Genomic DNA, 27,530 nt, shown 5'->3' with positions numbered 1-27,530 from the left:
AATAGCAGCAGCTGCAATTTGACCAGATCTTTCAGTGATTGAGCCGGGAATAGAATCCAAATTTCCAGATATGTGTTCAGTCAGTCATATCATCATTACTTCAGTTCAGCCTATTGGCATGCTGGAGTGGATTATGCCAAACTATCTAGGGTAATGTGTACGGTATAGAATAGCTTTATTTGGGAACATAACATTTTTGCTGCCCAGGGCCCATCTGTTTGTTCTTTAGAGCTGTTGCTCAAGTATAGATTTTTTCACACACTTGAGTCCAGCTCACATTGGCGAGGGGTGACAAAGGTAAGGAAGGTGTCATTCAAAACATAATACATTCAAAGCATAATGCTCGTTCACATCAAAATGATGATGGTATTCACATGGAGTAATTTCTCTGTATCTGGAGGATTGCTGTCTTACCCTTCAGCGTCCTGAAGTTTGTGAGGCATTGCTAAGGGCTGAAGGATTTCCCATCATATTCTCCCCACCACGTGAGCTGTTCCTGGTGACGGATGGCTCGTGGGCACCGAGTCGAGAAGGACACAGATGGTCAAAGCAATGAATCTGGGAGAGCTCTGAGGAGTGTGTGCTTTTGTCCAATCAGCATTTTGCTCATTTCACCTGTGAGAAGGAATAATTATTGAATTATAGGCTTAATGGGAAAAAAAATGACAAGTCTGTCAGGATTGCACAGGAAAATGTTACCAGGTTGCAGAAAGAGCAGAGGATTTCCAGGGAGATCAAGGATAATGGGGAAATGGCAATTGCATATTTATGCAGATGCTTTTAAACATGTACAAAACTCTGCAGTGTTTAGATGATTTAGGCTGATCTTCAGAAAGCATTGCTTACGTTTTCAGTCAAATCTCAGTACAGTGTATAGGACATGGGTGGGTCTGTAAATTTGGAAGTTGATGAATCGCTGTAGTCTTGTGCCTGAGCCCTGTTGGTGAAACACAGATTTCTTTTTGTGAAGTCTGAATAGACATTGTCTATGTTTGTGGCTATTAATAGTAAAAATGCAGATTAAATTGGAGCATTTTGTGTTTACGTTTTCCCTTGTTCTTAAGCACTTTGTATAATCCATCATGAGTTCCAGTGCTGATTTAAGGATTTGCCATGAGAACAAAGATTTAATGAAAACTGATTATGATCTAGTTCAAATATTTTATGCTTGATAGAGGTGATTAAATTTCTCTTTGGTTTACAGAATGTCCCAGAAATTTGGACTAGTTAGAGGAAGGAAGTTTATAAAGTAGTTGATCACGTTTTGTTGTGGGTTTCATTTTCATTTCCAGTAGCACTGCAATGCTCCTGTGTGTTTCTGTAACCAGCGGCTGCCAGTCTTTTCATCTCTCTTCTCACCATACCATTGTGTCCTATGAAACCTATTCCCCTAAAAAATAATCCCTCAAAGGCTGTTGTCCCTTGCTTTTGTTGTCTGTATCACACTGTCTTTTAATTCTTGGAGCATCAGTGGTTGCTGTTGAAGGTGTGAAATGCTGTGAGGTAAAGGCAAGTGTAGTACACACACACAGTTAAACAGCAGTGGGAAAGCTTGGAGAAACACACTTCACTTAGTGATGGCTCCAGAAACTACCTGCAGATACTCCCACTGCCAGATGGTGATGTTTAGTGCTTGTGTGACAGCTGTCAGGTGTGCTGGAACCGAGTGATTTGTTTTGGACAGGACAGTTTGAATGCTCTCCTGTTTGGATTCTCCTCAAACTGCCTTTGTATTGCTGGGTTAATTGTAGGCTGTTCCTGGAGAAATGCTGCAAAGTAGGGGTGATGATGGTTTTACCAATGGGATTCCAATTTAAGCTTGCTGATACTTATTTATTCTGCTTTAAATAGTCAGCCAGTGAGAAAAATGTCAGTGTGCTTCCTTTACTGTCTTTATATAACAAAAAAAATTCGTCAAGGTTATTCTTTATAATCACTATTTATAAGAATATTTCCTTTGGGCTAAAGCTATTCTCACTATATGAAAGGTCTGATTTCAATTTGCTGCTTCTATCTTTGGTATTTTGCAAGGTAGAAAGTACTGCTTTTCTGACCGACCATGCTATACCAATGATTTCTCCATATTCATTTTGATAAACTATAATTTCAAATAGAGCTGAAGACAAAATTATTTTTACAGTTCACCAGATTTTGGGGAAGAAGAGAGAAACTTGGCTTCAGTTGTATTAACACTGCCCCTTTCATGTATTAATATAAAATAAAATTAAATAGGGTGTTTTAGTTGACATTTTGCTCTGAAACCAGGTTAAGAATTCAATGTATATGGCTTTAGAGGCTTTAAAACTCTGAAGAACAAAACGTGGGAATTTCTTTGTGAAAAGAAACCCAGCTAAATATAAATTGAGCTCCTTTTACTATTTGTTAGGGTTATAGACAGCTGTGTACATACCAGCTGTTCTTTGTAGGTTTTCCAATCAGTTGAGGTTGCCAAGAGATTGACTGACTTTGTTGGCAGCTGTTAAAAAGGCAAATGTCAGTCTTCCACTACTATTTGTAAAAGCTGTAAATAGTTACTTGTTCTGAAAATGTTCTTGGGAGAAGGAAAAGTGCAAATGTGAAAGTAGTGTAAGAATGATAGCTGTTATCCTGAAAGTGGGAGGGAGGGAATCAATGAGGTTCTCTTCTCTCTGTCAGGTCACTTCCTACTCTTCAGATGCAGACAGAAAAGTGGTTATTTCCAGTACCCAGAAATAATTTTTTAGGTTGTAAGGTAAGAATCAGCCAGAGCTGATAGCAAACAGGAATAAAATTCTTGAGTAAGAATACTTGCTCTTTTCAGAAAATGAGGTCTTTTCACAGAGGCTTCTTGTTATTACAAAGCCGTCACCTGAATTTCTGTTTGGGTGTCTGTCTCCAGTTATGAAATATATTTTTAGTCTCTGTATAGAAGCCAGAATAGGCTGTTCCAAATTATTTTCTTCAGTCATCAAGTTTCCAATCATTTCCTGGTAGTGGGATTCGACTACAAAGAGATTTTGTCATGAATAGGAAATACCAAAGTAGTGTGTGAAAATTAAATTTTTGTGTCTAGTCTCTTCTGTGGACAAATGGGACTCTAAAAAATAAAGTAGTAGAAAAAGTGTCTTGTCCAAGAGCTAAAAAAAGTTCTTTTGTTTATTCTTTTAAGATGTTAATCACTTTAAGACAAAAGAAAAAAAACCAGTCCTCTTTATGTGTGTCTAAAATAAAATTCCACTACTCTGTTTCTGTTATTACAGTCTATCCTGACTTGTGCACCATCAGTCTAGTAGCTGTTGGGGATATGAATAAACATGTGGACAAGCTACTTTTCTGGGAAGATGTGTATGGCTTTGACATGTCTTGTATGAAGAAGGCTGTCATTCCAGAAGCTGTTGTGGAGGTGCTGGATCCAAACACACTGATATCTACAGCCAGTGTCATTAAGGTACCATATTACCTAATGCTTAGTAGGCAGATTAGAAGTTTCCTTGGTTTATGGAGGAGGGGCAAAAATTCACATGGCACACAAACTTCGGTATCTTCAAAATTATAGAAGTGCAGTAAGGTTCTTGCTGTTAAGACTGGAAGGTTTGTATCAATTGCTTTTTTTGCCAACTTTGAGCTTTTAGTAAGGTAATTTTCCCACATTTAGACTGTTCTGTTCTATGATTTCTTCTATCCAAAACCAAATTTACTTTATGCTTTACTGGTAATAGTGCATGCATGTCCCTTTCTAATACATGCTGTCGCAAGCAGTCACTGTTCAGCTCAGGTGTAGGTGCTTATCAAATTTTGTCATCATGCAGAATGTAGCATAACTGTTGTGCTGAATGGCTTTATACTCATTTGTTCTCATTTAGCCATCATGGTTTTTAACATAACTTAAAATCAATGCATGTGCTCGTTTGCTGGAGTTACAGTACAAAGTAGTAAAATTAATGAGTTGAGGAACAGTGGCATTATAGGTAAATTGTTTTAATCAATAGCTATCCCACAGAACAAATGGATTATATTTTGTAGGGAAAGTTTTAAAATGTTCCAATTCATCATTATGATTATTACAGAAGGTACTTTTGTGTATTTGCTCAGATCAGGTGTGCTGCTTGTTCTGTATAGTTCATAATGTAACTTTTCAGGAAGGAAAACATTCCCTAAAGAAAGACAAGGCAGCATGAAAAATCATAAAAGGCTTTGGGTTAAAGATCATGCAGTTCCAACTCCCCTGCTTTGGGCAGGGACATCTTCCACTAGAGCAGGTTGCTCAGACCTCCCTCCAGTGTGGCCTCAAACACTTCCAGGGATGGGGCAGCCACAGCTTATCTGGGCAGCCTGTGCCAGGGCCTCACCTCCCTCACAGGGAAGAATTTCTTCCTAATATCAAATCTAAACCTGCTGTCTTTTAGTTTAAATCCATTCCCCCTTGTCACTCCATGCTCTTTTTAAAAGTCTCCCTCCATCTTTCTTGTAGGCTCTGTTCAGGTGCTGGAGGCCACAGTCAGATTACCCTTAAGCCTTCTCTTTTCCAAGCTGACCAGTTCCAGTTCTCTCAGCCTTTCCTCACAGGAGAGGTGCTGCATCATCTTGGTGGCCTCCTCTGGACTCACTCCAACAGGTCCATGTCCTTCTTGTGCTGAGGACCCCAGAGCTGGATTCAGAAATCCTGCAGAGAGGAGGGAGGAATAACCCCATGTACTAAAAGAGGCTGGGGGCCTACTGGCTGGAAAGCAGCTTTGCAGAGAGGAATCTGGGGGTGCTGCTTGATGCCAAGCTGACCATGAGCCAGTAACTCACACCCTTGTGGCAGAGGCATCCAGCAGCATCCTAGGCTGCATTAGGAAGAGGACTTACCACCAGCAGCTCAAGAGAGATTCATCTTCTCTTGCATCCCAGGGAGATGACTTTTGGAGTGCTGTGTCCAATCTTGGGTTACCCAGTGTGGGAGTGAGATGACTCTCCTGGAGTGAGTCCAGTGAATGACTGCAAAGGGGGTTCTCCAAAGGTCTCTTTCAAACTAGTTATTCTGTGATAGATATAAAGCCAATTTGGCAAATCAAAACCCCCCAGTTTTAACCCATACCAGTTTATGCTGTAGTTTACCATGTGACTACATGAACAAGGTGAAGATGCCTGTGAAAACTGCTCCTCTCAACAAGGGGCAGCTGCCATCAAGAAGCAACTTTCCTGAACAGACTGAGCTACTATGTGTAGTTCCATACCACTACTACTCAAACGGTCTGTTTATTTGGGCATGTGAGGAAGAAGAGTTTCAGGTGTTTTGTCACATGGGATTAGGTAGTTTTTTAGTCTCTTCCCATTTTTTGGAAAGCTGAAATAGTATTGCCGTATAGAAGTTGTCTCATAATGAGAACAATTGAACAACCTTCATCTAAAGGGAGATCTGAAGTGGCATTCCTCACTGTCACTGACAGAATTTTATTACCCTTTTTGACAGCATATCAATTGTAATACTGCATCCACTCCAGACTTGGAATTCTCTTCAGATTTCACCCTGAGCATTACAATGAGCACACAGTGTACGGTAAGACAATCTTAGTTTCTTCATACATGGTTGGTATCACATTGGACTAAGAGACAATGTATTAATTATCCTTAATTTATCATCAGTCCTTGCCTTGAAACATTAATTTCTGCAGTATAGAGGTGTCAAATGAGCTCTTTCTATAAAGAGAGATGGATGTAAAATTCCAGTAATGGTGTTATGGGATAATACAGGTAGCTGAGGAACGGGAAGGGTAAGGAGCCTTAACACTGGGATCTTTCTGTTTTGTTCTCTAGCCCATTTTCTGAAATACAGGAAAGTCTGGTGTTAGCTTGGCTAAGTAATGCATTGAGTTTTCCAACACTACGTTATAAGCAAAGGCAGGATGGCTTATTTTTACAGTAATTTCACTAATTTGCTTCTATATTAAATACAAATTATAAGTGCTTTCTACCAATTTAATAAAATACCATCATCAAATTTGACAAAAGTTTGCATTACACTCTGAAATCTATAGTAAAAACTGAAATTTTTGCAGTCTGGAGTATTCTGAAACTTTTGGGAGTTTCAAGCTTAAGTCACATAATAAAATCAAGTGTAAAGGGGTAATTTTAAACTTACTTCTAATATATTGAGATTAAGTCTGCTTGAGCAGGTTTATTGGGCTTTTGCACGAGTATACAAAGAAGAGCTGCAGGCTTCCTCTGACATGGACACAAAGAATATGTTTCTATATGATATAAATTGCTTAGGCTGATGACAAAATCTTGGATGCCTGCATCAGGCAATGTAATTCCTGGTTTGGATGTTAGTTCATGCTGCTGCGTTTGCCAGCGTTTTTGCAGTGTAACAGTCTGCATAAGAGTCTGCTGGTGTTACAAAGTGGAATTTTCCAATGTATGTCGTTACAATCATTATCATTTTTAATTAGTAGGTGTGTACAAATACTTCATATTTATTTGTCAGTTATCACCAAATTAAGTAAATACACAGTAACATTTTTTGTTTTATTAAATGGAAATATGTATATTTTATTGTGCATACAGAAAAAAACCCTCCTGTTTTAAGATATCATAGGATAATCTAGTTGCCTCAGGGCAGGGTCAGATTTGATTTGAGATCAAGCTCCCCTGCAACCCTGGTTTAATTTTCTTAATATGGCCACATTTTAGTAACTGATTAAGCAGAGATCTTTACACAATGTTGGCCGTCTTTCTGATGTTGGGTAAATCAAAATAGCTTATTTTAGAAATATTGTTTTCCCCAGCACTAGGCTCTTACAAAAACTTCATTTCTGTTCTGTGATACTGTGGTATCATTGGCATATAAATCAAGATGTATACCTGCATTTTATGACTTCCAAGAAGAAGGGGAGGGAAGGGGGGGAAGAGCAGTGTTTCTGAAATTTTGCAGCGAATGCAGGTTCTAAAAAATGATCAGAATGCTGTAAAGTATTTTGCAGTTCATAATTTAGGTTTATTGACACTTAGAGTGAAATTTCCACAGTTTCTATGATGGATTGTAGAAGTTTAGTTGAGGGTTGACAGTTCATCCATCATATCAGGCTGCCTAACCTTGCAGTAAATGAACAATAAAAGTCCATTATTTATGTTGAGAATTTTTGAGGAGATGCTTTAAGATTGCAATTTGTTCTTTGAAAATAATATTTGATGTTTTTCTTATTTGCATATGTGTTTTGTTGTTCTGCTGGCTTTTCATTTTCTGCACAAAAAGAGAAAGTTGCCTACATTTCCCAAAATTCTAGGATTTTGTACTTGTCTCTTACGATTTTTGGGGGGAGGGGGGTGTTTAAATATGAACATCGCTTTGTTTACAAAAAATATTCCACAAAACCAGCAATTAGGAAATCCATCTTTATATGCTTGTATTTCATTTCAAAGCAGCTTTTCCTCAGCCATGGAAGTGTGGAAGCAGATTTGGTTGTCATGTTCCTCCTGGTGTTGCCATCAGCATTGCTGATACCAGAGCAGTGCTACCATCAGAGCTAGGACTGGTTCTGTTGAATAATCTGTCCTCAGAAACCAGGCAGCTGGAAAATGTAGGGGCACATAGTTCTGTTATTTGTTCTGGGGATCCTACTGCAGACCAGCTCCTGGTTTGCAGTGTCCCTGGCTGTGGGGGGTGGGTTTCCATGCTCCCTCCCACGGCACTGTGTGCATGCCCCACAGTGTGAGGGAGACATTGCTACACTGAGGTGTGTCAGCAGCATGGAATGCAGGGCTGCTGTTGCTGAACTTACGTTTGCAGGAGCTTTGCACTGATGGGATTTAGCAAGCAGTTAGAAAAGAGAGCTGTGGGCTCTTCTGGTTGGAATGTGCAACATAATGTTAATGGTTGAAGAGCTGAACTCTCAGCTGGCATCTCTGGAAGTAACAGCCACATCAGGGTGTGCTGCTTCTTCCCATCAGCCTGTTTGCATGTCTGTGCTAACAGGACAGGATGCTGGAAAAGCTGGCAGGAGACAGAACCATAATGTAGTTGTTTTAGCAACTTATTACCACATTTGCTCGGATCATGACTTGGAACACCCCCAGGACCCCTCAGTCAGGAGAGGCTTCACTTCATGTTTCTGTGGCAAAATCATAGAATGCTTTGACTTGAAAGGGACCCTATAGATCATCTAGTTCCAACCCCCTGCCATGCCCAGGGATCCCACCCCCTGGATCAGATTGCTCCAAGCACCAACCAGCCTGGCCTTGAACACTTCCAGGGATGGGGCAGCCACAGCTTCCCTGTGCAGCCTGTGCCAGGGCCTCACTATCTTCACAGTAATAATTTCTCCTAGTAACTAATCTAAATCTGTCCTCTTTTAGTTTAAAACCATTCCCCCTTGTCCTAGCACTATCTGCCCACGTAAAACAATGCTAAATTCTTCTAAAATCTGTCCTTAGTTTTTCCTCAGCTGACTGTTTTCTGGGTTTGGATTGAGTGTACTGAGGACATTGAATTCCCAGCCATCATGGTGAGCTTGTGTAAAATAGAAAAGCTGTGCGGTTCACAAAACTAAGAGCATAGCATTGATGCTTCTGATTTGCTTGTCCTTCCACCTATTTGAAACTACCCTCATACTTTTTTATGACCAAAAATAAAAAAAAACCCTAGCAGAGTATTAAGTCGTGCTCATAAGAGATCAGCCTCATGTCTTACTGTAGGTGCATCTTGAGTGTATTGCAGATGATCCTGTAATACATTGAGTCATAGCCTAAAAAATGATTTAGGCTCTAAATAGTTTTTTTCTTCCAGATGTTCAAGAAAATAAGTAAGTCTTCAAAAAAAAAAAAAGTGTATAAGAAATACAAAATGATTAAGCAAAAATAAATGTTTTAAAATGACCTTGTATATGCTAGTTAGTCTTTTAGAAGTCCTGGGACAAGGTGGGGTAGTTAAGGCTTTTTTCAGAGCACACACTGCTTCTGTGAATTTTTCCTTTATTCCTCACATGCTTTGCCACAACGAAGTATTTTCTAGCATTAATTTTATCTATCATTATTTTAGCTTTCAAAGATTGAAGATTTTCAAAGCGTGAAACGGTTGCATGGAATCATTATATGAAATTGTTCCAAAGCACTTTTATTGCAAGTTGACTTGATTTCAGTCCTACAAAGATAATAGCAAAAAAAAAAAAAAAAAAATTAATTAGCCTGCAGAAGTGCATTTTCCTAATAAAGAGCTAGGGTTTGTCACTGCTGATTTTAATGAGACATCTGGCTAATATCAGTTAGTAGATGCTGCTAGAAAAATACTTCATTAATTGTATTCTAAGTTGATTACTGTGTGAGCTTTTGAGATAAAATATAATGGTGATTACCCTCAGTATAGAAATCAATTGACAAACTTTCTCTTTTGTTTGCAAGCATTTCCCCTGTGAGTCCATCAAGGTTGATCTTTCCTAGCTGAATAACAATATCCCCTGAGAGGAAAATGGCAGTATCTCTTCATTGCTCCCAGGAGATGTTGTCAAAGAGCAGGGGATGTGTATAAAAAGTGGGAGGGAGGAAGGGGGTGAAAGAAGGATAATGAACTAGAGGACGTGACTGATGTATTAAAACCTTCAGGAGGAAAAAGGAAGTTGAGTTGACTAGAGAAAATTATTCTGATTATAGAAAAATCTTTGCTGGTTAAAATTTCTTTAAGTGTTAGGCAGTTTCATTTCTTAATATCTGGTCTTCCACTTGGCAGCCAACAAGAAGTATTAACATAGGAATCTTCGGTTCCAACCTTATGTGAGAAACTAAGTTTTTTAAGTTAGAAATCTGGTTTGGGTACCACAGTTAAACCCAGCTCAAATGCCTGATTTCTAAGTAAAGGAAATACTACTCTACCATGCTACAAAGCAGGTCTAGTCCTTCTCAGCTCTTCACTTACCTGTAGCCTCCTCTGCAGTGATCTCCAGATTATTAATCTTGAAAACATAAAATCACTGGGTTTTAATTGCCAGGGGTTTCTTTTCCCTGTGATAAAACCACAGCAACTCTGCTGCATGGATGACAAACATTCCATCTCCATGCTTGGATAAACTCCATCAAAAGCACATTATCTCCCACTTCTGTGGCCAGCTGTCTAATTGTATTTGTTGTAGCCACTCACTGTTGGTACATGATACTACTGAAGAGCAAGAATGATAAATTACTCACTGTAGGTGATAGTGATGATGATAATTTTTAATTTCCTGGTTCCTAAGTGAATTAGTAAGGTTGCCTGTGAGTTCTCATAAGGAATTGAGCAGTCTCATTTGTTTTGTTCTGTTAAAATGCTGCACGTACAGCCAGCCATTTTCTTTAGGAAAAAAACCTTAGCATTCAGATGTATTTGAATTAAAATTAGACTTTTCTTTGCACTTCACCTAAAGGCTCTGAAAGGAGGAGTGTAAATAATATGTACTAATACTCATTTATTGTATGTTAAAGCTTTTTGTGGTTTTATTATATTTGGTGCATGTTACGTAAATAAATGGGGAGGAAAAGTAGTCTTGAAATCATTTATCTGGGAGGGAAGAAAAACAGTTTGAAGACAGGTGAATCTTAGTGGGAGGACCTGCTTAATTTACAGGTTTTTCATATGTTTGCATGGACACCTTAGAAACCCTCAGTGATGGATGAAGACCTTAAACTGCATGAACTCTTCATCAAAATGTGTGGTCGACAAAATCGGGTGGGAGTTCATGGCTGCTATTTTAATTTCAGGAATATTTTATTCTTAGTTGAGGGAACTCTTTGTTGACGTTTATAGGATATTGCTGTGCAGTCTCAGTAATGTATATCTATTAATGTATATCTGATCCTAAATGTTTCCTTCATTCTTTATTTGGCCACCTTAGTTCCCTGGGTAAATAGATTGGCTTTGTTCTGGGGTTGGAGTTTTTGTCCTCGTAGCTCGGCTTTTCTCCTGGCAAGTTATTTGAGAACAAGAAGAATAATATTTAGGTAGTGTTTCCCAATATTTACTGTCTTTTGAGGCTCAAGCATGTGTCAGGCTGGTGTTGTAGTTATTTATTACCAGTTTAGAAGTCATTATTTTTGTTTTCCTCTTTCATGGTATTCAGGAGACTAGCACTTGAAAGATTTTTCCAGAGAAGATTTAAGTTCTTACTGATTAGTTGTAGGTGAAGTTGTAAATGAGCTGTCAAAGGTGTAGCAAAAAGATGAGAGAAATTGCAGAAGGAGAAATAACTGTTATCATTATCCTTTAAAAAAATTAAAAACAAGAAGAAAAGAATCCTAGGCAGTAGTTGTAAAGCATCATTTAGAATTTATGGGGAAGTTATTTGCTTGTTCCTTTTCTTTAGTTTGACTTCTTGTAAAAGAAACCTTTAATGAAAATCTGGCCAGCCCTATGTTTCATTTTAATATGCATGTGTCTGTGATTGCTTCGAGTGTGCCACTTGTGATTTTTTTTCCTTATATTTTGCTGCATGTGATAAATTATACAAGAGGGGAGGACCTAATCTTCCTTCAAGTTGTAAGCATTGGAAATCTCTTTGTTTGTAGTATTGCATATTTAATAGATGCTTGTGATTATTATAGCTACTGCAGTTTGGGATAGTGTTCAAAAGTGAAATGAAAGGAAAGTATTTTGGACTTCACTTTTACAGAAGTGTTTTTCTGAAATGCACTCAAACATAAAAGATACATAATTGTGCATTTTGACATAAAACACCAAGTTACAAAAAGAAAGAAGGTATCAATTCCTTAAAAAAAGATTGTAAACAAGCCCACCATTTTACAGCTAGTTTTTTATTTTCAAGTATTTCAACTGTGATTTGTGGCGGTTTTTAGATTTATGAGATTTTGTTTTTAACTTAACAGGACTAGCGATTGTAGATAAAATTGAAGAAAGTATCATCTGCATGTACTTTACTTCTACCTTCTTTTTCTTCTTTTCCCCAGTACATTGGTGTGGGATACCAGATCATTTCTGAAGTGGTGCAGTGCCTACACTAACACACCGTAAGAGTGGTGCTGGTTGTTTTGGTTTAGGGGTTTTTGGAGTCTGTTGAAACAGACCTGTGTGATGCTGTCAGAGATTTTAGTTTTGCACAGCTCTTTCAAGGAAGACTGAACCATTGGCTCAGTTGGTCAGAGCATGGTACTAATAATGCCAAGGCTGAGGCACCAATCCCATATGGGCCATGAACTCAATGATCCTTGTGTGTCCCTTGCAACCCAGAATATTCTGTGACTCCCACTGCTTCATGCAAAACCAGAAATTCTAATGGTTTGTATCAAGCCTTTTGCAAAACACCGAGAGGACAAATAATTTGAACTGTGTTGCCCCTTGTATCCTTCAGTACTTTTCCAGAGGCACAGAATTGTTTAGGTTGGAAAACATCTTTAAGATCATTGAGTCCAACCACTAACCCAGCATTTTTAAGTCCAGCACTAAGCCATGTCCCCAGGTGCTGCATTCACATGACTTAAATCACTCCAGTGATGGTGACTCCACCGCTTCCCTGGACAGTCTGTTCCAATGCCTGACAGCCCTTTCGGTGAAGAAATTTTTCCTAATACCCAGTCTAAACCTCCCTTGGTGCCATTTGAGGCCATTTTCTCAAGGCCTCTTTTCAGGGAGTTGTAGAGAGTGAGAATGTCCCTTCTGAGCCTCCTTTTCTCCAGACTAAACACCCCCAGGCCCCTCAGCTGCTCCTCATCAGGTTTGTGTTCCAGACCCTGCCCCAGCTCCATTCTCTTCTCTGAAGCCTCTTCAGCACCTCCAAGTCTTTCTTTTGTCATTCTACAGAATCACCTGGCAGGTTTTAGGAAGGCTGGGTGTGCTCTTTGTAAGGAGTCTGTAGGCATCTGTGTAGCTGGCTTGAGATCCCTTTGGCCTGGGGCACGCAAAATATGACAAAACAGCTCAAAAGCAGAAATATCTGAAAACACGAACAATATAATTAAAATTTTAAGCATAGCATTGTGTTTGAATGAGCATATGAATGTACACAAACTATGCAGGGCCATGCAAAACATGAGAACAGTTGGTGAATTTAGTATTTCCTATAGGGTGTCTGTTCAGAAATAAAACTGAACTTACCTAACGAAAATAATGTCTTATTTGGATAAATTGAGTGCCTTTCAAAGTGATGTTACTGGCAGGGTGACACATGCAGTCTAACACTCAAAATCTTCCATGTGAAATCAGGGAGAGGAAAAGGAGGTAGTTAATGTAGGCTGGAGTTACTGGGAAGCTTTGGCATAGAGTTGAGATGGATGTTATTACCTGGATATATGCAAATAACTGTTTCTGTTGAACAGCAGGTTTAAACTTTTTCAGTTTCTTACTTTAAAAGGGTGAGCCACAGGCTATGTGCATCAAAGTGAGATATATTTATTCTGTGCTTTTTTGCTTTCTGTAGTTCCTCAGCTGTAATTGGCTTGTAGAATAGCTGTCATAAGGGAGTATTAGACAAATTTTGCAGGTGGTCAGTAACTGCTGGGTTTGGTATTAGACTTCTTATTTTCCTACAGGTTTAAAATATGAGAGAAGAGTTGGAGATGAAACACACCGTTGGTAAAAACCAATTGCATAGTTGTTTTCAGAAAGATCATCAAACCGTGTGTGTGGTTGGTTCTTTTAGTTGGCTCAAAAACATTTTGAAAATTATTAATGAAAGATACTCATTAGATTTCTCGATTGCAATAGGTGCTCTTACAGTTAGTTTTCAAAATGTCATTTAAACTCTCTCCTCAATGTATTTAAAAATATAATTTCTGTCCAATTAAGCAGGGCTGGGGTTGCCTCTTGACACAACTCACCAGAGTGTGTGTTTTGGTCTTGGGGTGCCTCCACTGCCCAGTTTTAACTGACAGAATTTTGGAGAATGCCCAGAGCTGTTCACAGGAGCATATCCTCAGGAACTTGAGCAATAATATTTTTCTAGTTTTGGTTTCTTTTGGCTCAACGATTATTTCAGTGTTCAATATTGAAGGACATCTATCCATTTTAGAACATAACAAGAAATTAATGGATCAATGTAGAACTCTTGTTCTCTGTAATCCCTGGAGCTCTGATTAAGGCAATCTTTGTGATGTGTAATAATTATTATTACTACTGTGGATTCGCTATTCAAAGTCAGTGTTTCAGGTTGTTTCAGATAGGGAAACCACTGATATTATAAAGAATAAAACAGTTATTTATCCTAGTCATTTACAAAAGGTACAAATCCTGTTTCCCTTAACGCAGGGGAGGCAGCAGGGAATGCTTTCTTTGCTTGTAGCTGAGTTTCTTTTCAACCTGAACTTGACCCCAAAAAACAGTTATCTGGGGCCTCTTCTCAGGGTAGCATGTAGGGTGTTTCTGTCACCTGTTGTTACCAAGTGTATGGATAATTGCATCCACTTTAGCTATGGTTTGTCTGCTTGAAGCTTTTGGCTTTTTGATCCAAGATGTAGCTTAATTGTCTTGTTTTCTCTGAAAGCCAGATTTTTTTTCTCCTCGATGTATTTTTGTTGTCACAACCTTGTTTTCCTGCAGTAATCATATCCTAGGTGTTATTTGTAAGTATACCAGCAGTATTGAGCTGATGATTGAAAAATGTTTTTATGACTTGGTATATCTCTGACTAATGTCCAGAAAAGATTGTGCATCAATGAAAGTAGTCTGATGGGTCAATAGAACTTTGTCAAAACCTTCTCAGTCTTTACTCAAAAGGCATATTAGAGACAAGGCTTTAATTCACTTGGGAATGAGATTCTCAGATTGAGTGATAGGACTTTACTAAAAGGTTGGAAGAGTCACTCTTTCCACTGTCTGATGCTCATTTGTCATGAAGGGCTCTCAGTGTCTTCATAAGTTTTGTATTTTAACTCTTTAGCCACGCTGGAATTTGGAACTTGCCAGGCTTGTCTGGAGTGCCCTTCGTTGAAAAGCAGGTGCTTTAGCGCAGTTTTACTGCTTTAGCGCATGGTGTTCTCCACTGTGTTGGCAACATCTGGTTTGGATTTATACTGGAGAGGAAAAATACCAGAATGACTTACTCATATTATGTATTTCATCATGATAAAACCCTATACCCTAATTTTGTAAGCATGTTTGACTTTTTTTTCCATCACAATCTGTGTGTGAATCTGTACGACGAGTGTGCTACAGAACTTGTCCTTTTTAACTCTTCAGAACAACCAGTTTCCTGGTCCTGGACTACGAGAAAACCCCTAGTGCAGTAAGAGGGAGGTTAAAATAGGTTGTTTGCAGTGAGTGTTCATGGAACAGGCTTGCCATCATTGCACTGGTACATACTTTGTTTGAATGCTCTCCAGCTGATGTGGGGAGAGTCCCTTCCTCCCATCACAGGGACAGAGAGAGTCCCCCAGCTGAGTAACTTCAGCTCAGCTGTGGAGCTGTGGTTACTCAAAAGCTCTGTTCTGGGTCATTTCTTCAGGCTGATGTGATAGAAAAGCCCAACTTGGCCTTGGCACCAAGGTCTGATGTGCTTTAGCCTTTTCATAGGACAGGAGAAAGCAAATAAAGGTGAGCATGGACAGGATTTCACAGGTGAAACTGGAGTGGATATTTTATTAGCATCTTCCAGCTGTTTATTTGGGCTTTCTTGGACTCTCACAAGCCATTTTTTGTCCAAAAAGCAGTCCAGCATTAAAAGACTGAGTGACTAATAGCGTTGATATGCTTCTTTGTGTGTGAACATTTTGTATCTATTAGGTATCAGGAAAAAATTCTTCCCTGAGAGGGTGATGAGGCCCTGGCACAGGTTGTCCAGAGAAGCTGTGGTTGCCCCACCCCTGGAAATGTTCAAGGCCAGGTTGGATGGGGTTGGAGCAGCCTGGTCTAGTGGAAGGTGTTCCTGCCCATGGCAGGGGGTTGGAACAAGATGATCTTTAAGGCCCTTCCGACCCAAACCAGTCTATGTTTTCTTTTCCTATTCAAACTGGAAGAAAAGTCCCACTAATAAATTAGGCACTGAAGAGAGGGGTTCTTGAGGTTAGGAGTGGGATGGCAGGAGGGACAGAGAAGGAATCATATGAAGAGTTACAAACTATTAGCTGCTGGGAGGGCCAGCAGGAAGCATTTGTGAATGTTTTTCCTTATCTGTGCATGTAGAAGAGGAAGAAAAGTACTCCCTGCCTGCTTTTGCTCTGCCTCTGTTTGCAGGGAGCTCCTGTGGAAATTCTGTTTAGCCACACAGCAAGTGAGCAAATCATGCAGAATCCCTCGTACTTGGTGTGTGTTTACTGAGGGTCATGGACAGGACAAGGACTGAGTTTTGTGCTTGTGGGTTTGCACATCTGAAAGGCTGTTTTCTTATATATGATTCTGGTTGCAGTTAAGGTGTGTGGGTTGTTTTGAAAACTGATCCTAAAATCTGGTACGAAATAAAATGCAGTTACAGTGGGCTGAATATTCTCAAATAGAGCAAAGGTGTGATGGCAGCTTTTTTTTTTTTTTTTTTTTTTTTTTTACTTGGGATTACTAGCATACTTGAAACCATAAATATAAGCTTGTTCCTCTTGGTAAACACTTGAAAAGGAGTAGAAATTCCAGTAAGTGCATATATGAATCACAGAATTTGAGTGTCACATTTTCACCTCTTTTTTTATAGGCAATTGCTGGTTACTTTGACGTATTTTTTGAGAAGAACTGCTGTAACAAGGTGAGTATTTGGGGTTATGCATTTTAAAAATATCATTGAGAGATGAGGATGGTGGTGTATTTTATTTTGCCTCAAGGTGTTTGGCAGTGGGTCTGTTTTGCTGTAAGACTTCATATGCATTTGTGTTTGGTAATTGATTGATGTGGTATGATATGAAAAAGGTTGTTTTTAATCAAACTCTTGAACTCTCCCATTGCAGGTCTTGTTTTCAACTGGTCCCCAGTGTACCAAAACACACTGGAAACAGACAGTTTTTCTCCTGGAGAAGCCAATTCCTGTAGAAGCAGGTATATTTAAATTCAGTTGTGGTGCAACAGTGGTTGTGTTACAGTGCTGTTACCATTAAATCTAGATACAAAATACTTCCAAAATTACGTAAGTGTCAAGAACTAGTAAATAAATCTTTCAGCTGCTCTTGGAGGAATTTTTTTGTCTCAGCAAAGCAGGGAAGTGTCTGTGTACAAAATTCTTGTTTAAAATTACACATAAATGTATGCATAAGTACCCTGTAAGTGGGCATATATCTTATACTTGTATAGCTCCATACTGTAAATTTGGTGAGAAAAGTTCTGTATCAAAGCATTTCTGATGCAGAAAATTGTAAGACCAGAACACTGCTATTGACATTCTCTTAATTTTGACATTGCTAATATTCTGAAGTGTCACATTTGTCAAGTGGTTGAACAGGATTTCTTGTAGCCCTCCTGAACTGTCCTGTGTTTAAAAGGATCATGAATATATGCATAGGTTGTATCTGTCATGGCGGGGTTACTCTGTAAAATGAAAACAGTTTAAAGAACTCACAGCCATGAACTTGAGCTGTTGAAGTATTGAATAGGTTAGTTTGATACACTGTAAATTTTTATAAATTGGTTAAGTACTGTAATAAGTTTCACCTTGAATTTGATGCAAGTAAAAAGGTTTTTGTTGTCATCAGGGATGAACAGAATTCGGATGATAAACTGTTGAGGTGAGGTTTTGAAGACTAAAGTGATGCTTGTTAGTGGTTTAATTAGTTCTCTTTGTGAAGTCTTGAAAGCACATTTTTATACAAGTAGTCAAATATTCCTTGCTTTAGAGACCTGTATCCATGACCCTCATACAATGGTCATGCAAGAGGATGGATGTACAACAAGTCAAGAATTATAAGCCTTAACCTCTTACTCCTGTAGAACTTTCTTTCAGACTCTCACAGTCTTTTTATAATCAAAGGAAATTAAGTAATTAAATTTTTATGCTGTTATTTTGTTTTTGTCCAGTTGGCCACTAGATATTTACTCACCACTGTTGAACTCTCACCCAGTGATGAATCACTTGTCTTTGAGGGCCATTTTTCTTTACATACTAGCAGGACCAAAGGAGGAGCCTCAGAATGGGGCTCATTTCTGCTGGGCAGTTAATAAAGTGGTGGTAATAAGTGGTCCTGACCTGAACAGTTCATAAATAGACCAGACGTATTGGGGGAAAGGAATAGAAGTTGTGTGGATGCTTCTGCACTCAGTTGAACTTCCACAGTTGCCTCTTCCAGCTATCAGACATGACAACTTTTTACCAGGAGCTTCTTTCCTAAAGGCACTGAGGTCTGTGATATCTGACAAATCATTTCTGTCTTTCGTGCTTTGACTATATATTCTTAAACAATTTTTATTTGCGCTTTCTTAGGTCCTGTCACTTGGGGTGCACCCGTGCTTTTGTGCATTCATAGTTGGCTTGTGTTCTCTTCAGATTCTGTTTCTAGACAAGGCTGACTAAGATCCCCTTGCTGCTACTCATTAAATCTCAATGTCATAGAGTGAATTTTTTTAAAGTGCAATGACATTTGTTAAAATATGCACATTATTTCTTATTACAGAGATCATTTGACATTTTTCAGATCTGTGAAATTACTGGGAGGTGTGCCCCAGCCTAGAGTTCTAGTCGAGGTGTGGTGACTTTCTGAAGGCAGCTGCAGAAACAATGTGCTCTGAAGCAGTGAACACAACCAAGTTGACCTTCAAGATGACTTGTGCTGTAACTCCCTCCTTCCTATTTTTTAGCTCATATTTCTTAACATTATTCCCATAACAAATCTTGTTACAGCTGTTTCTCTTTCTTTTTGCCTGTCTCCTTCTCTTTGTCCTTTTTTGAGTTCCCCTTTCCCATCCTTTTGCCCATTCTGTCTGGTTTTATATCTACTATGAAATTACCACTTAAATCTAGGATTGTCTGCCTTTTGCTTCTAGTGTTAGAGAAGACTCTGAGAGAAACTCCTGATGTAATTTCCTTTTCTTTTGTAATGCCAGTCTTAATTTCTGTGGGATATTTGTTGCTCATGGGTGACATAAACCCATCAAGCAGAAGGTGCTTCCTGATACTTACATAGGAATGTATGTTAATTTATGTGATTTTTCTGGAAAAGCCATTCCCTCTGACTCTGATCCTTCTCCTTCATTGTTCCAAAAATCTTTTTCCCTCAAGACATGTTGTTGTAAGTACAGATTTCCCTATCTTACTTTTTTATATTCTTTTCTTTGTCAAAATAGTGACTTGAATATTCATCTGGATAATTTGTGCTTAGCTGTATTTTTTGTTTCTTCAGTCTTTCCATTTTATCAACTAAGCAAACTGTTCAAACTCATTTTGCAATCTATTTGAAGTTGCACTTCCAGCTGTTTCTCTTGTCCCCCTTGTTAATGAATTAGCACTGCTTATTACCACTTCTCATTCAGCCTGGTGTGTTGAACTGAGCTCCACTCTGAGTGCACTGAGCTTTTGAGGAAACTTTCTGTCTTCAAAAGGGCTTTCCTCGATGCAGGTTAACTGGAGGCAAAAGTAACTGTATTAGATTAAACACATTTGCATCCCTTAAGCCTTTACATCCATCCCTGTGTTTGCCAGCATTCATCAGCCCTCTGTCTAAATTCTTAGATTCAGAAATACATTATGGCCGCGGGAGAAACAGCAAAGAAGATGCACTTGTGACTAAATATACTCCTAGAACCATTAAGGTTGGAAAAGACCTTTAGGATCATCGAGTCAAACCATTAACCCAGCACTTCCAAAGGCACCACTAAACCATGTCACTGGGTACCACATCTACACTTCCCTGGGCAGCCTGTTCCAGTACTTTACAACCCTTTCCATGAAGAAATTTTTCCTAATGTCCAAGTTAAATCTCCCCTGGTGCAACTTGAGGCCATTTCTTCTTGTCCTGTTGCTCATTACCTGGGAGAAGACCAACTCTCACCTGGCTACAGCCTCCTTCCAGGGAGTTGTAGAGAAGCCAGAAGGCTGCAGAGAGCCCTGAGCCTTCTTTTCTTCAGGCTGAGCCCCCCCATCTCCCTGAGCTGCTTCTCCTCAGACTTGTGCTCCAGAGCCTGCCCCAGCTCAGTTCCCTTCTCTGGACACGCTCCAGCACCTCAAAGTCTTTCTTGCAGTGAGGGACCCAAAACTGACCCCACGATTCGAGGTGGGGCCTCAGCAGTGCCCAAAACTGGGGGACAGTCACTGCCCTGGTCCTTTGTCCACCCTATTGCAGATCCAAGCCAGAATGCCATTGGTCAAGATAAACTCTTCTTTTTTCTGATAAATATGGGGAAATAAACAGAAATAATGCAATTGGACTCTTGCAATAATCTGACCAGTGTTCCCATGATGGCATTCGCTTGTAGCTTTTTAATAGGTTGTGAAAGAGAAATTTGCTGGTAGAAAACACATTTTGTATGTTTTATTCTTTTGAATGCATCTTTCAGATAGGGCAGTGGCTGTTTTTCCCCAGCGAAGAAAAATGGTTCCCTCAGATTTTTAATTCCGAGTAAAATAGTAAGGCTGACTAAAAGTCCCTTATCAGATGCTTTATAGCTTTTGGGGCTATGCCTGGAGTGGTTATAAAGCACTGATTGTATTTGGTTTTGCTCTGTAAAAGAGGTTGAGCTTACAGATATCCAAACCTGCTGGGTATTTAACTGGAAAATGCTCCTTTATGCCATGGCAAAATTGTTTTGTTCTGCAGTGTGAACTAGCTAATTTTCTCAGCTGTTTGATGCCAGGTTATTTGTTGTAAAAATAGATCTATTTTCTCAGCCATAAAAAATACTGAATGTTTTGATCTATCCTAATGATAACAGAATCAAGCCAGTTGCAAGCCAAAGGATGGGCCTTGGAGCTCATCCTGCCTCTTTTGCCAGTCCTGCTGCAGCCTGCATTCCATGTTCGATGTTTATACATCTCTGGGATAAAGTGGGAGAGGTTAATTGTGGGTCCAAAGGTCTGGAGAGAGGCAATAAAATCTACACCTAATTAATACTTATGATTTGCTGCTGAGTTTCAGCGTGATACCTGTGGTAGATAGCTTTGTATATAATGGATATATTTAATGGATAATTTCTGTTCATTTAATTTAGATTTAATGTGTGAGTGGGGGATAGCCTCTTACTACTCGTGTTCTGAAAAGCCAGTCTTCTTCCTCATGGACTGTGACAAGAGACTTGAAACTGATTTTCAGTCAAGTCAAACAAAATAGCATCAGCATGTTGGATATGCTTTAACTGTTTAGCAAGCAATTAAAATTAAAGAAACTGGAGAAAGAAGCAATATATCCTGGGTTTTCTCAGACAAAACAGTGATGTATTGTAGACCCCCCACAGAGTACCAGCCTTCTCTTAGAGCCTTTTTAATAGCTTGAACATGTCTTTATTTTGAAGATTGAAATTGAGATGCCAAAGCAGTATCTTTTTCTCGTTAGTGGTCCAAAAATGAGTCTCTTCCTTTTGTTGTTTGTTGAAATATTCCTGTTAAGCAAACAAAAAATCACATCATTCTTGTTTGGTTGTCTCAAGAATTTAGTAAATAAATTAAATGCTTACAAAAACTATTTTAAAAGGCCCACAGAATCTTTTCAGTAACAATGCATTAAGTTAAAACCCAGCTCTGTATGCAGGCAAATTCTATTAGCAATAAAACAGCCTATTGTCGGCATTTCCTGTTCTTGATATTGCCTTGCAGTGAAAATAAAACCTTGATTTGTTTTTCTGTGGTGTTAAAGGGGCTAGCACGGCAAAGCTGGAGCAGAACTCACATGACTAAGCTCCTGTAAAATCCTTGATTGTCTTTAACTCCCCAGTTTCTGTAATTGGAAAGCTGTTTGTAAATTTACAGACTGAAAAAATGATGATTTGTCTACTTAGACAGCACTATTAAAAGTAGGAAAACAATACCGGCACGATTAATCTGTCTGAACGTTTTGATCCTATACTGAAATACTTCAATATTGTGCATCCCAGTTGGATAATTTGGTTCCTAATTAAGATTTTAGTGTCTGTTTTGCCTGTCTCCAGCTGCAACATGGTGTCTATAGAATTCTGTTTCTTGTTTATTTACAAGTGGCACCTCCAAAGGTGATGCTGGCTTTTAAAATCTAGTAAATGTTAAAACTTGAATTTTGAGGTCACACTAAGTCTGGCAAGTCTTATGTTGTATTTATCAAAATCTGCATTTTAAAATGATCCTGCTGACTTTTCAGAAACATTTTTAGGTGTTTTAGTGAGTTTCAGGCACTAAATTGAAAGAATCTCTTCCCATGGCTGTTCTGTCTCATTGAAAGATAATAGAAATTCCATATTTAGACAGGAAAACTTGGATGGACTGGTGACACAGATGCCATTCTGTGTGCCTCCCTTTGCAAGTTCTGCAGCTGCAAGGGAATGTGGTTCAAAGAGCAACAACAATCTGGTTTTCTCGGAATTTTGTCACATTGCTGAGAGGAAGCTTGGGACAAGGCTATACAGTTTAGAATCTCCACTACAAAAGGTGGTGAATTAAGCCTAGTTCTAGGTGAGTGAGTTTGGCCACTGCAGCTCTACATTGAGGAGGACCTTGCATTCATCATTCATGTGGCAACTCTTTGTGGTACCCGAGCTGTCTGGGATTCTCTGTCACCTGCAATGCACACAGGTTACCTCAGGCAGCCACACAAGCCTGCCTTGCCTTGCTCAGCTGGCAGTTCAGACTTCTTCACAGCAGCCTCATTCCTAGGCTGTCTTGAGCAGTTGCAACACGTCAGTTTGGTGCAAAAACTCTTCAGAAAATATAGTCAGAGCATGAAAGGAAAAGACAGAACCTCGGGATAGTTTCAGCAGAGGGTGAACAGTGATGCAACAGAAAGGATTTGGCAAGCAAAAGTAACTTTTATAAAAGTAGCCAGCCCAGCAGAAGGGTTATCACAGATCAGATGGATGGTACCAAAAGGCAGTGGCTGCTGCTCAGAACAGAAACTGCTCGCTGGATCACACTGGGTTGGAGATGCAGTAGAAGTGGCCAAAGGGGAAGGTGGCAGTCTCTGCACAGCTGCAGGTGCCTGCAGGTTAAGAAGATGAATGGGTGGATTAAGGATAAGTTCCTGAGTTTAAGGGAAATGCTCTTGGTCCCACCACAAACTGTTTCAGTCTTTTCTTGTTTTCCATTTTCAGAAGATAGATTGTATCTGGAAACTGCTTTTTACCCAGCTCTTCCAGACTCTTTTGAGACTTGTTGGTTTTTCTGTTGCATGCTAGAGCTCAGTGTTGTATTAGATAGCAGGTCCAGTTATTTCAACTAGATTGTGTTTAAATTGTTAGCCTCCAGCAAGGACAACCTCACTGTGAAGAGCAGTATCAAATCTTCCTGCTTTGTGACTGGGAGGGCACAAACCCACTCAGTGGTTCTTTACAGTGTAGGGGATTTGTAAAGGTACTTTTCACCAGCAGTTCAGTAGTTAAGGTGTCTTTAGCCCAAAGCCACTGCAGTTTTCTAGCGGCTCTCTGAAACAATTCCAGTGAGCTCTTTCATAAGTTTCTTAAATTCAGAATTTAAGAATTTAATTTCTGGGGTTCAGAATAAATAATGGTTTGAGTACTGTGTTCTTACTTGTCCCACTGTTAGCTTCATCAAACTCCTCCATGGGAAGAAAAGAAGGAAACCTGAAAGACCTTGATTGCTGGCTGCCTTTGGTAACTCTTTGAGTCTTTTTTGTGATCAAAGAGGGAGAAGACACCAAGTTGTATTGAAAGGCAGGGTAGTTCCTCACATTACATGCCATGGGGCTTTTCAAGCTTTAAGTGCATGTTATGGATATGCATGCAAGGGACTGTAGAATCTTTGGTTTTGATCAAATCCTTTATAGACTGAAAAAACATGATTTATTGGGCCTGAACACTGTTGGTGATCCTGGGATCTCTGCACTGAGAGAGACCTTGGCTCACAGACTGCAGGCTGGCCCCATGTGTGATTGTATTGCACAAACATAAGTGACAGATGCAATTGCTTACAGTTTTACTGGTGGTAAAAGTCAGAACCAAAATAAACTGGTTTGAGTGTCCAGAGCACGTGCACTATAGAGCCTGCAACCAGACATGCATTATGTGACAGGGAGTCAGTATGGACATAGGGGTGTATTTTTCCTGCACTTGCCAAGCTTATACCACACTTCTCCTGAACTCTTGTGCTTTTTCCATTTGGGGAAAAATTTCAAGCCTCCCCAGGGGATAATAAAAATGCAGGGAGGGGATGGTAATGGATTCAGTTTTGTCCTAATCAAACTGCAATGGCACTGTGTGGTTTACTTGCATTCAGCTGAGCGTGATAAGAGCAAGGTGATGCAGCTGAGTCCCAGAGACAGCTTCCTCCAGGCAGCTCCTAGGACAGAGAATGGGGGAAAACATCCGTCATTTTCTATCTACATGACATTGATTAATTGTTCAGAACTGCCTTTCTGTTACTGCTGTTGTTTGCTTCAGCCCTTGGAAAAGGCTGCTCAGAAAAGCAGATTTAATGTGCTTACAGCATAAGGAATAGCTGGGGAAAATTGAATGGAATGCTTTGTTTCATTAACTGTTTTTGCAAGCAGAATCTGGGGGTTCTGTCCTATGAAGTCAGCTATTTATAAAAATTACATTTAAGTTTTTGCTTTGTTTTATTGTTTTGTATTAATGTTTTAAATGGGAAAATTGAAGTACGGATTAATTGAAATAATAGAATTTTAGTTCTCAGAGGCTCTTTACTCTTACTGAATTGTTATCACAGGATGTTAAAATAAATCAAGTAGGTAATTTTGTAGCAGTTTTGAAAATCTGTGTGTTCAAATTCGGTTAAATTTCCTAGCTGGAGTGAGACTATAATGCCCTTTTTTCTTTATCTTGTCCTTATGTCTGGCAAACCTGTCTCTGTTAAAATAATCTGTGAAACCATTTTCACAATTCTCTGCAAATTGCATTGTGTGATGTCAGTCTTTTGATTCCTCATAACAAAACTGCACAGGAATTGTAGTGGAATCTCCAGCTAACTGTCACATGAGAAAAAAAAAAAACCAAAATGATAAAAAAATTTTTTTCTCCTCATCCTTGGTACTACAGTCATTCTTGCTGATAAGCCTTCTTTGATATTTGTACTGCAGCCTTTGACAAAATGTCCTGCATTTATAATTCATAATTTGAACTTTCTGACAGTTTACTGTTTGTGGATGCAACTGAGAATTCTGCCAAATGGAGCCCTCCAAAATTCTTCCTGAATTTGAAACTAGCTTAGTTTTGAAATTACTATTTGTTTCCATTTTTGCAGTAAGAAAGCTTTTTAGCAGGATATTAGCAATGGCTTTTAAAATCACAGTGAGTAATGAACAGCTGGAAAATACTTTGGATCCAGTGAGATAGAAAAGTAGCAGCAGTGGATGTGGCTGGTGTGAGGGATGAAGATGAATGGGGCGAGGGAGGCCTGATGGGAGAGGAGCAGGGAACTTACTGCTGTAGATTGGGATCATGGCCTGCTGTAATGTGTTCCGCAAATCATCTGTTAGGATGTAGCTCTTCTGGGTATGAAATGATGGGATGAGGTGGCTCAGCAGTGGACTTCCTGAATGTACAAATTTACAAATGTGCGTGTTTCTATTTGATGGGTTCCTAATTTACAAATATTCCTTAAATGACAGGTCTTAATAAGGACTGAAAAGGAATTGAGAGTAGGTTTTTAAAAGCATTCGCTCTAGATGTGACTGAAGGACATACCTATCAGCTCAGGACATTGACACTTTGTAAAACAAAACCTGCGATTAATAATGTATATACTTGAAATGCCACAGAGATTTCTGTGGTAGTTTCCTTCCAGATAAAAAAAGTACCCAGTCAGAACTTAAATGAAATGTAGTGCAAATACAAACCACATGGCCCATACAGTAGGAAGGGAATAGGCTTCTGTGCCTGCATGGTTTCACCCCAAGATGGTGACTGTATCCAAGGGATACAGTGGCTTTCCCCAGCCATGAGTGAAATATTTGGCATATCAGCAATTTGGGTGAACCTCTGAGAAGTGAAGCATCCAACACAACTCAGCACTTCTCCACGTTTAACTGCAGTTAGTTTGACTTAGGTTTGTTATCAAGAGCTTCGAAAACTTAAACTTTTGTAGACTTTTAAAATTCTGATTGATTGGTAACAGCTTCTCATGCAACATGGATGCAATGCATCTTTGGTTACTGTGAGTCATTCAATACTGTAACCAGAGCAATTTCCTTCTTACTTTTGCAGGAGAGGCCCTGAGAGGAAAGATCACAGTCCGCAAGAACAGAAAGGATCCGCGGTCCCTCTTCATCACCCTTTCAGTGAAGGACGCACAGCAGACCTACAGCCTTCAGTGAAACTCTGTCCATGTCTGGGAAGTGTTCAATTCAAATGCTATGTTTGACTGCTGATAAGTGTTTTGAAATATCCAAAAATGGTAAACTCTTTGGTTTGTGTGTGTGTGCACACACAAGGATATGGAAAAGTTACCTAGAACCAAGATTTACAACAAAATCAGATTCTGCTGCTTCACGTGATGTGAGGAAAGCAAGAAAGATGGGTTTGGGTTACCTGAGACTGCTGGGTGAGGAAAAATGAGCTTAAAGTCTTGCTGTAAGGAACAATAAATATGATCTCTCAGTAGTGTTTTATTCTTCCACTGGCAAAATCCTTGTATAGTATTTTTTTATGAAAGAAGCAGCTCAATCATGTGTCAGTGCACTTCAGCAGTAGCTGGAAAATCCCAGTGGGAATAATTTTGGAATTCCAACTGCAAGACAGCAGCAACAAAGAAGATATTGTTATTACACTTCTGCAATTTAAAAGTTGTACACATTTCAGTTACATTTGTCTAAATAAATGAACCCAGTGTGATATATATAATGCAGTTGCTGCTTTCCTTGTGTTCTGTGTAATTGGAAATTCTGTCTATCCTGTGATGGCTCATTTATTTGTGCCTACAGTTTTTTCTCTACTAACCTGTCGGGGCATAGGTGGATGGAAGTGTGTATTTTAGCAGCTTTAGGAAAAACACAACAAACAAATAGCAGTTGCTGGAAGGGTGGGTTTGGTTTCACTCCTGTGGACAGTCAGGGGTTGACTTCAAGGGAGGGGGGTGCATGTAGATATTCTATGTGAAAGCTGTTGAATTCCCTTTAGACCCCTTAAATGCCCTGATTAACATGTGGATGTTCAGGAGCTCAGCTCACATAACAGGAATGCTCAGGTGCTGAACACCTGGCCTGGGCAGCTCATTCCAGAGGTGTGAGGCAGAGCCACCCGTGTGGGCACCTTGGCTGTTGTGTTCACCCACTAGCGAGTGTGAATTCATTGCTCACACTGATTTTAGATCCGTAAGTTTATGCAAGTGAGACTGCACACAGTTTATAAATTCTATTTTCAGGATAGGCTTTAATATAAAAAAACTTCATAAAAAACGAGACAGTTGCACACACAGAAAAAACGAAAGATGCAAGTTTTATTTCCCAGTAGTCTCTGAGAAGTGTGAATGCTCTACAGTGATAAACACATGTGAGTCTCAGTGAGCTGCTAGCATTTTTCCTGCTTGGTGACATATATCCGTTTTGGTCGTGTTCAGGGCTCTTCCAGTTTGAATTTTTTTATACTTCTGCAGATTCTA

At 39.3% G+C, this 27,530-nt stretch overlaps 1 protein-coding gene across 1 annotated transcript in view; it reads left to right on the top strand.

The window, feature by feature from the left end:
- The window catches only part of PRMT3 (protein arginine methyltransferase 3), a 55,252-nt gene extending 28,475 nt beyond the window's left edge, over nt 1–26,777 (top strand). Inside the window, exons 11-15 of the mRNA XM_010412667.2 lie at nt 3,240–3,427; nt 5,435–5,521; nt 16,554–16,604; nt 16,804–16,891; nt 26,138–26,777. Coding sequence (XP_010410969.2) covers nt 3,240–3,427; nt 5,435–5,521; nt 16,554–16,604; nt 16,804–16,891; nt 26,138–26,247 — 524 coding nt within the window. The 3' untranslated portion in view covers nt 26,248–26,777. The remainder of the gene's footprint in view (nt 1–3,239; nt 3,428–5,434; nt 5,522–16,553; nt 16,605–16,803; nt 16,892–26,137) is intronic.
- Nucleotides 26,778–27,530: the final 753 nt, after the last annotated feature.

Source organism: Corvus cornix, chromosome 5 (genome assembly GCF_000738735.6).
Source record: "Corvus cornix cornix isolate S_Up_H32 chromosome 5, ASM73873v5, whole genome shotgun sequence".
Taxonomy (NCBI): domain Eukaryota; kingdom Metazoa; phylum Chordata; class Aves; order Passeriformes; family Corvidae; genus Corvus; species Corvus cornix.
Note: the sequence above shows the minus strand (reverse complement) of the source record. Positions and strands in the feature narration are given on the sequence as shown.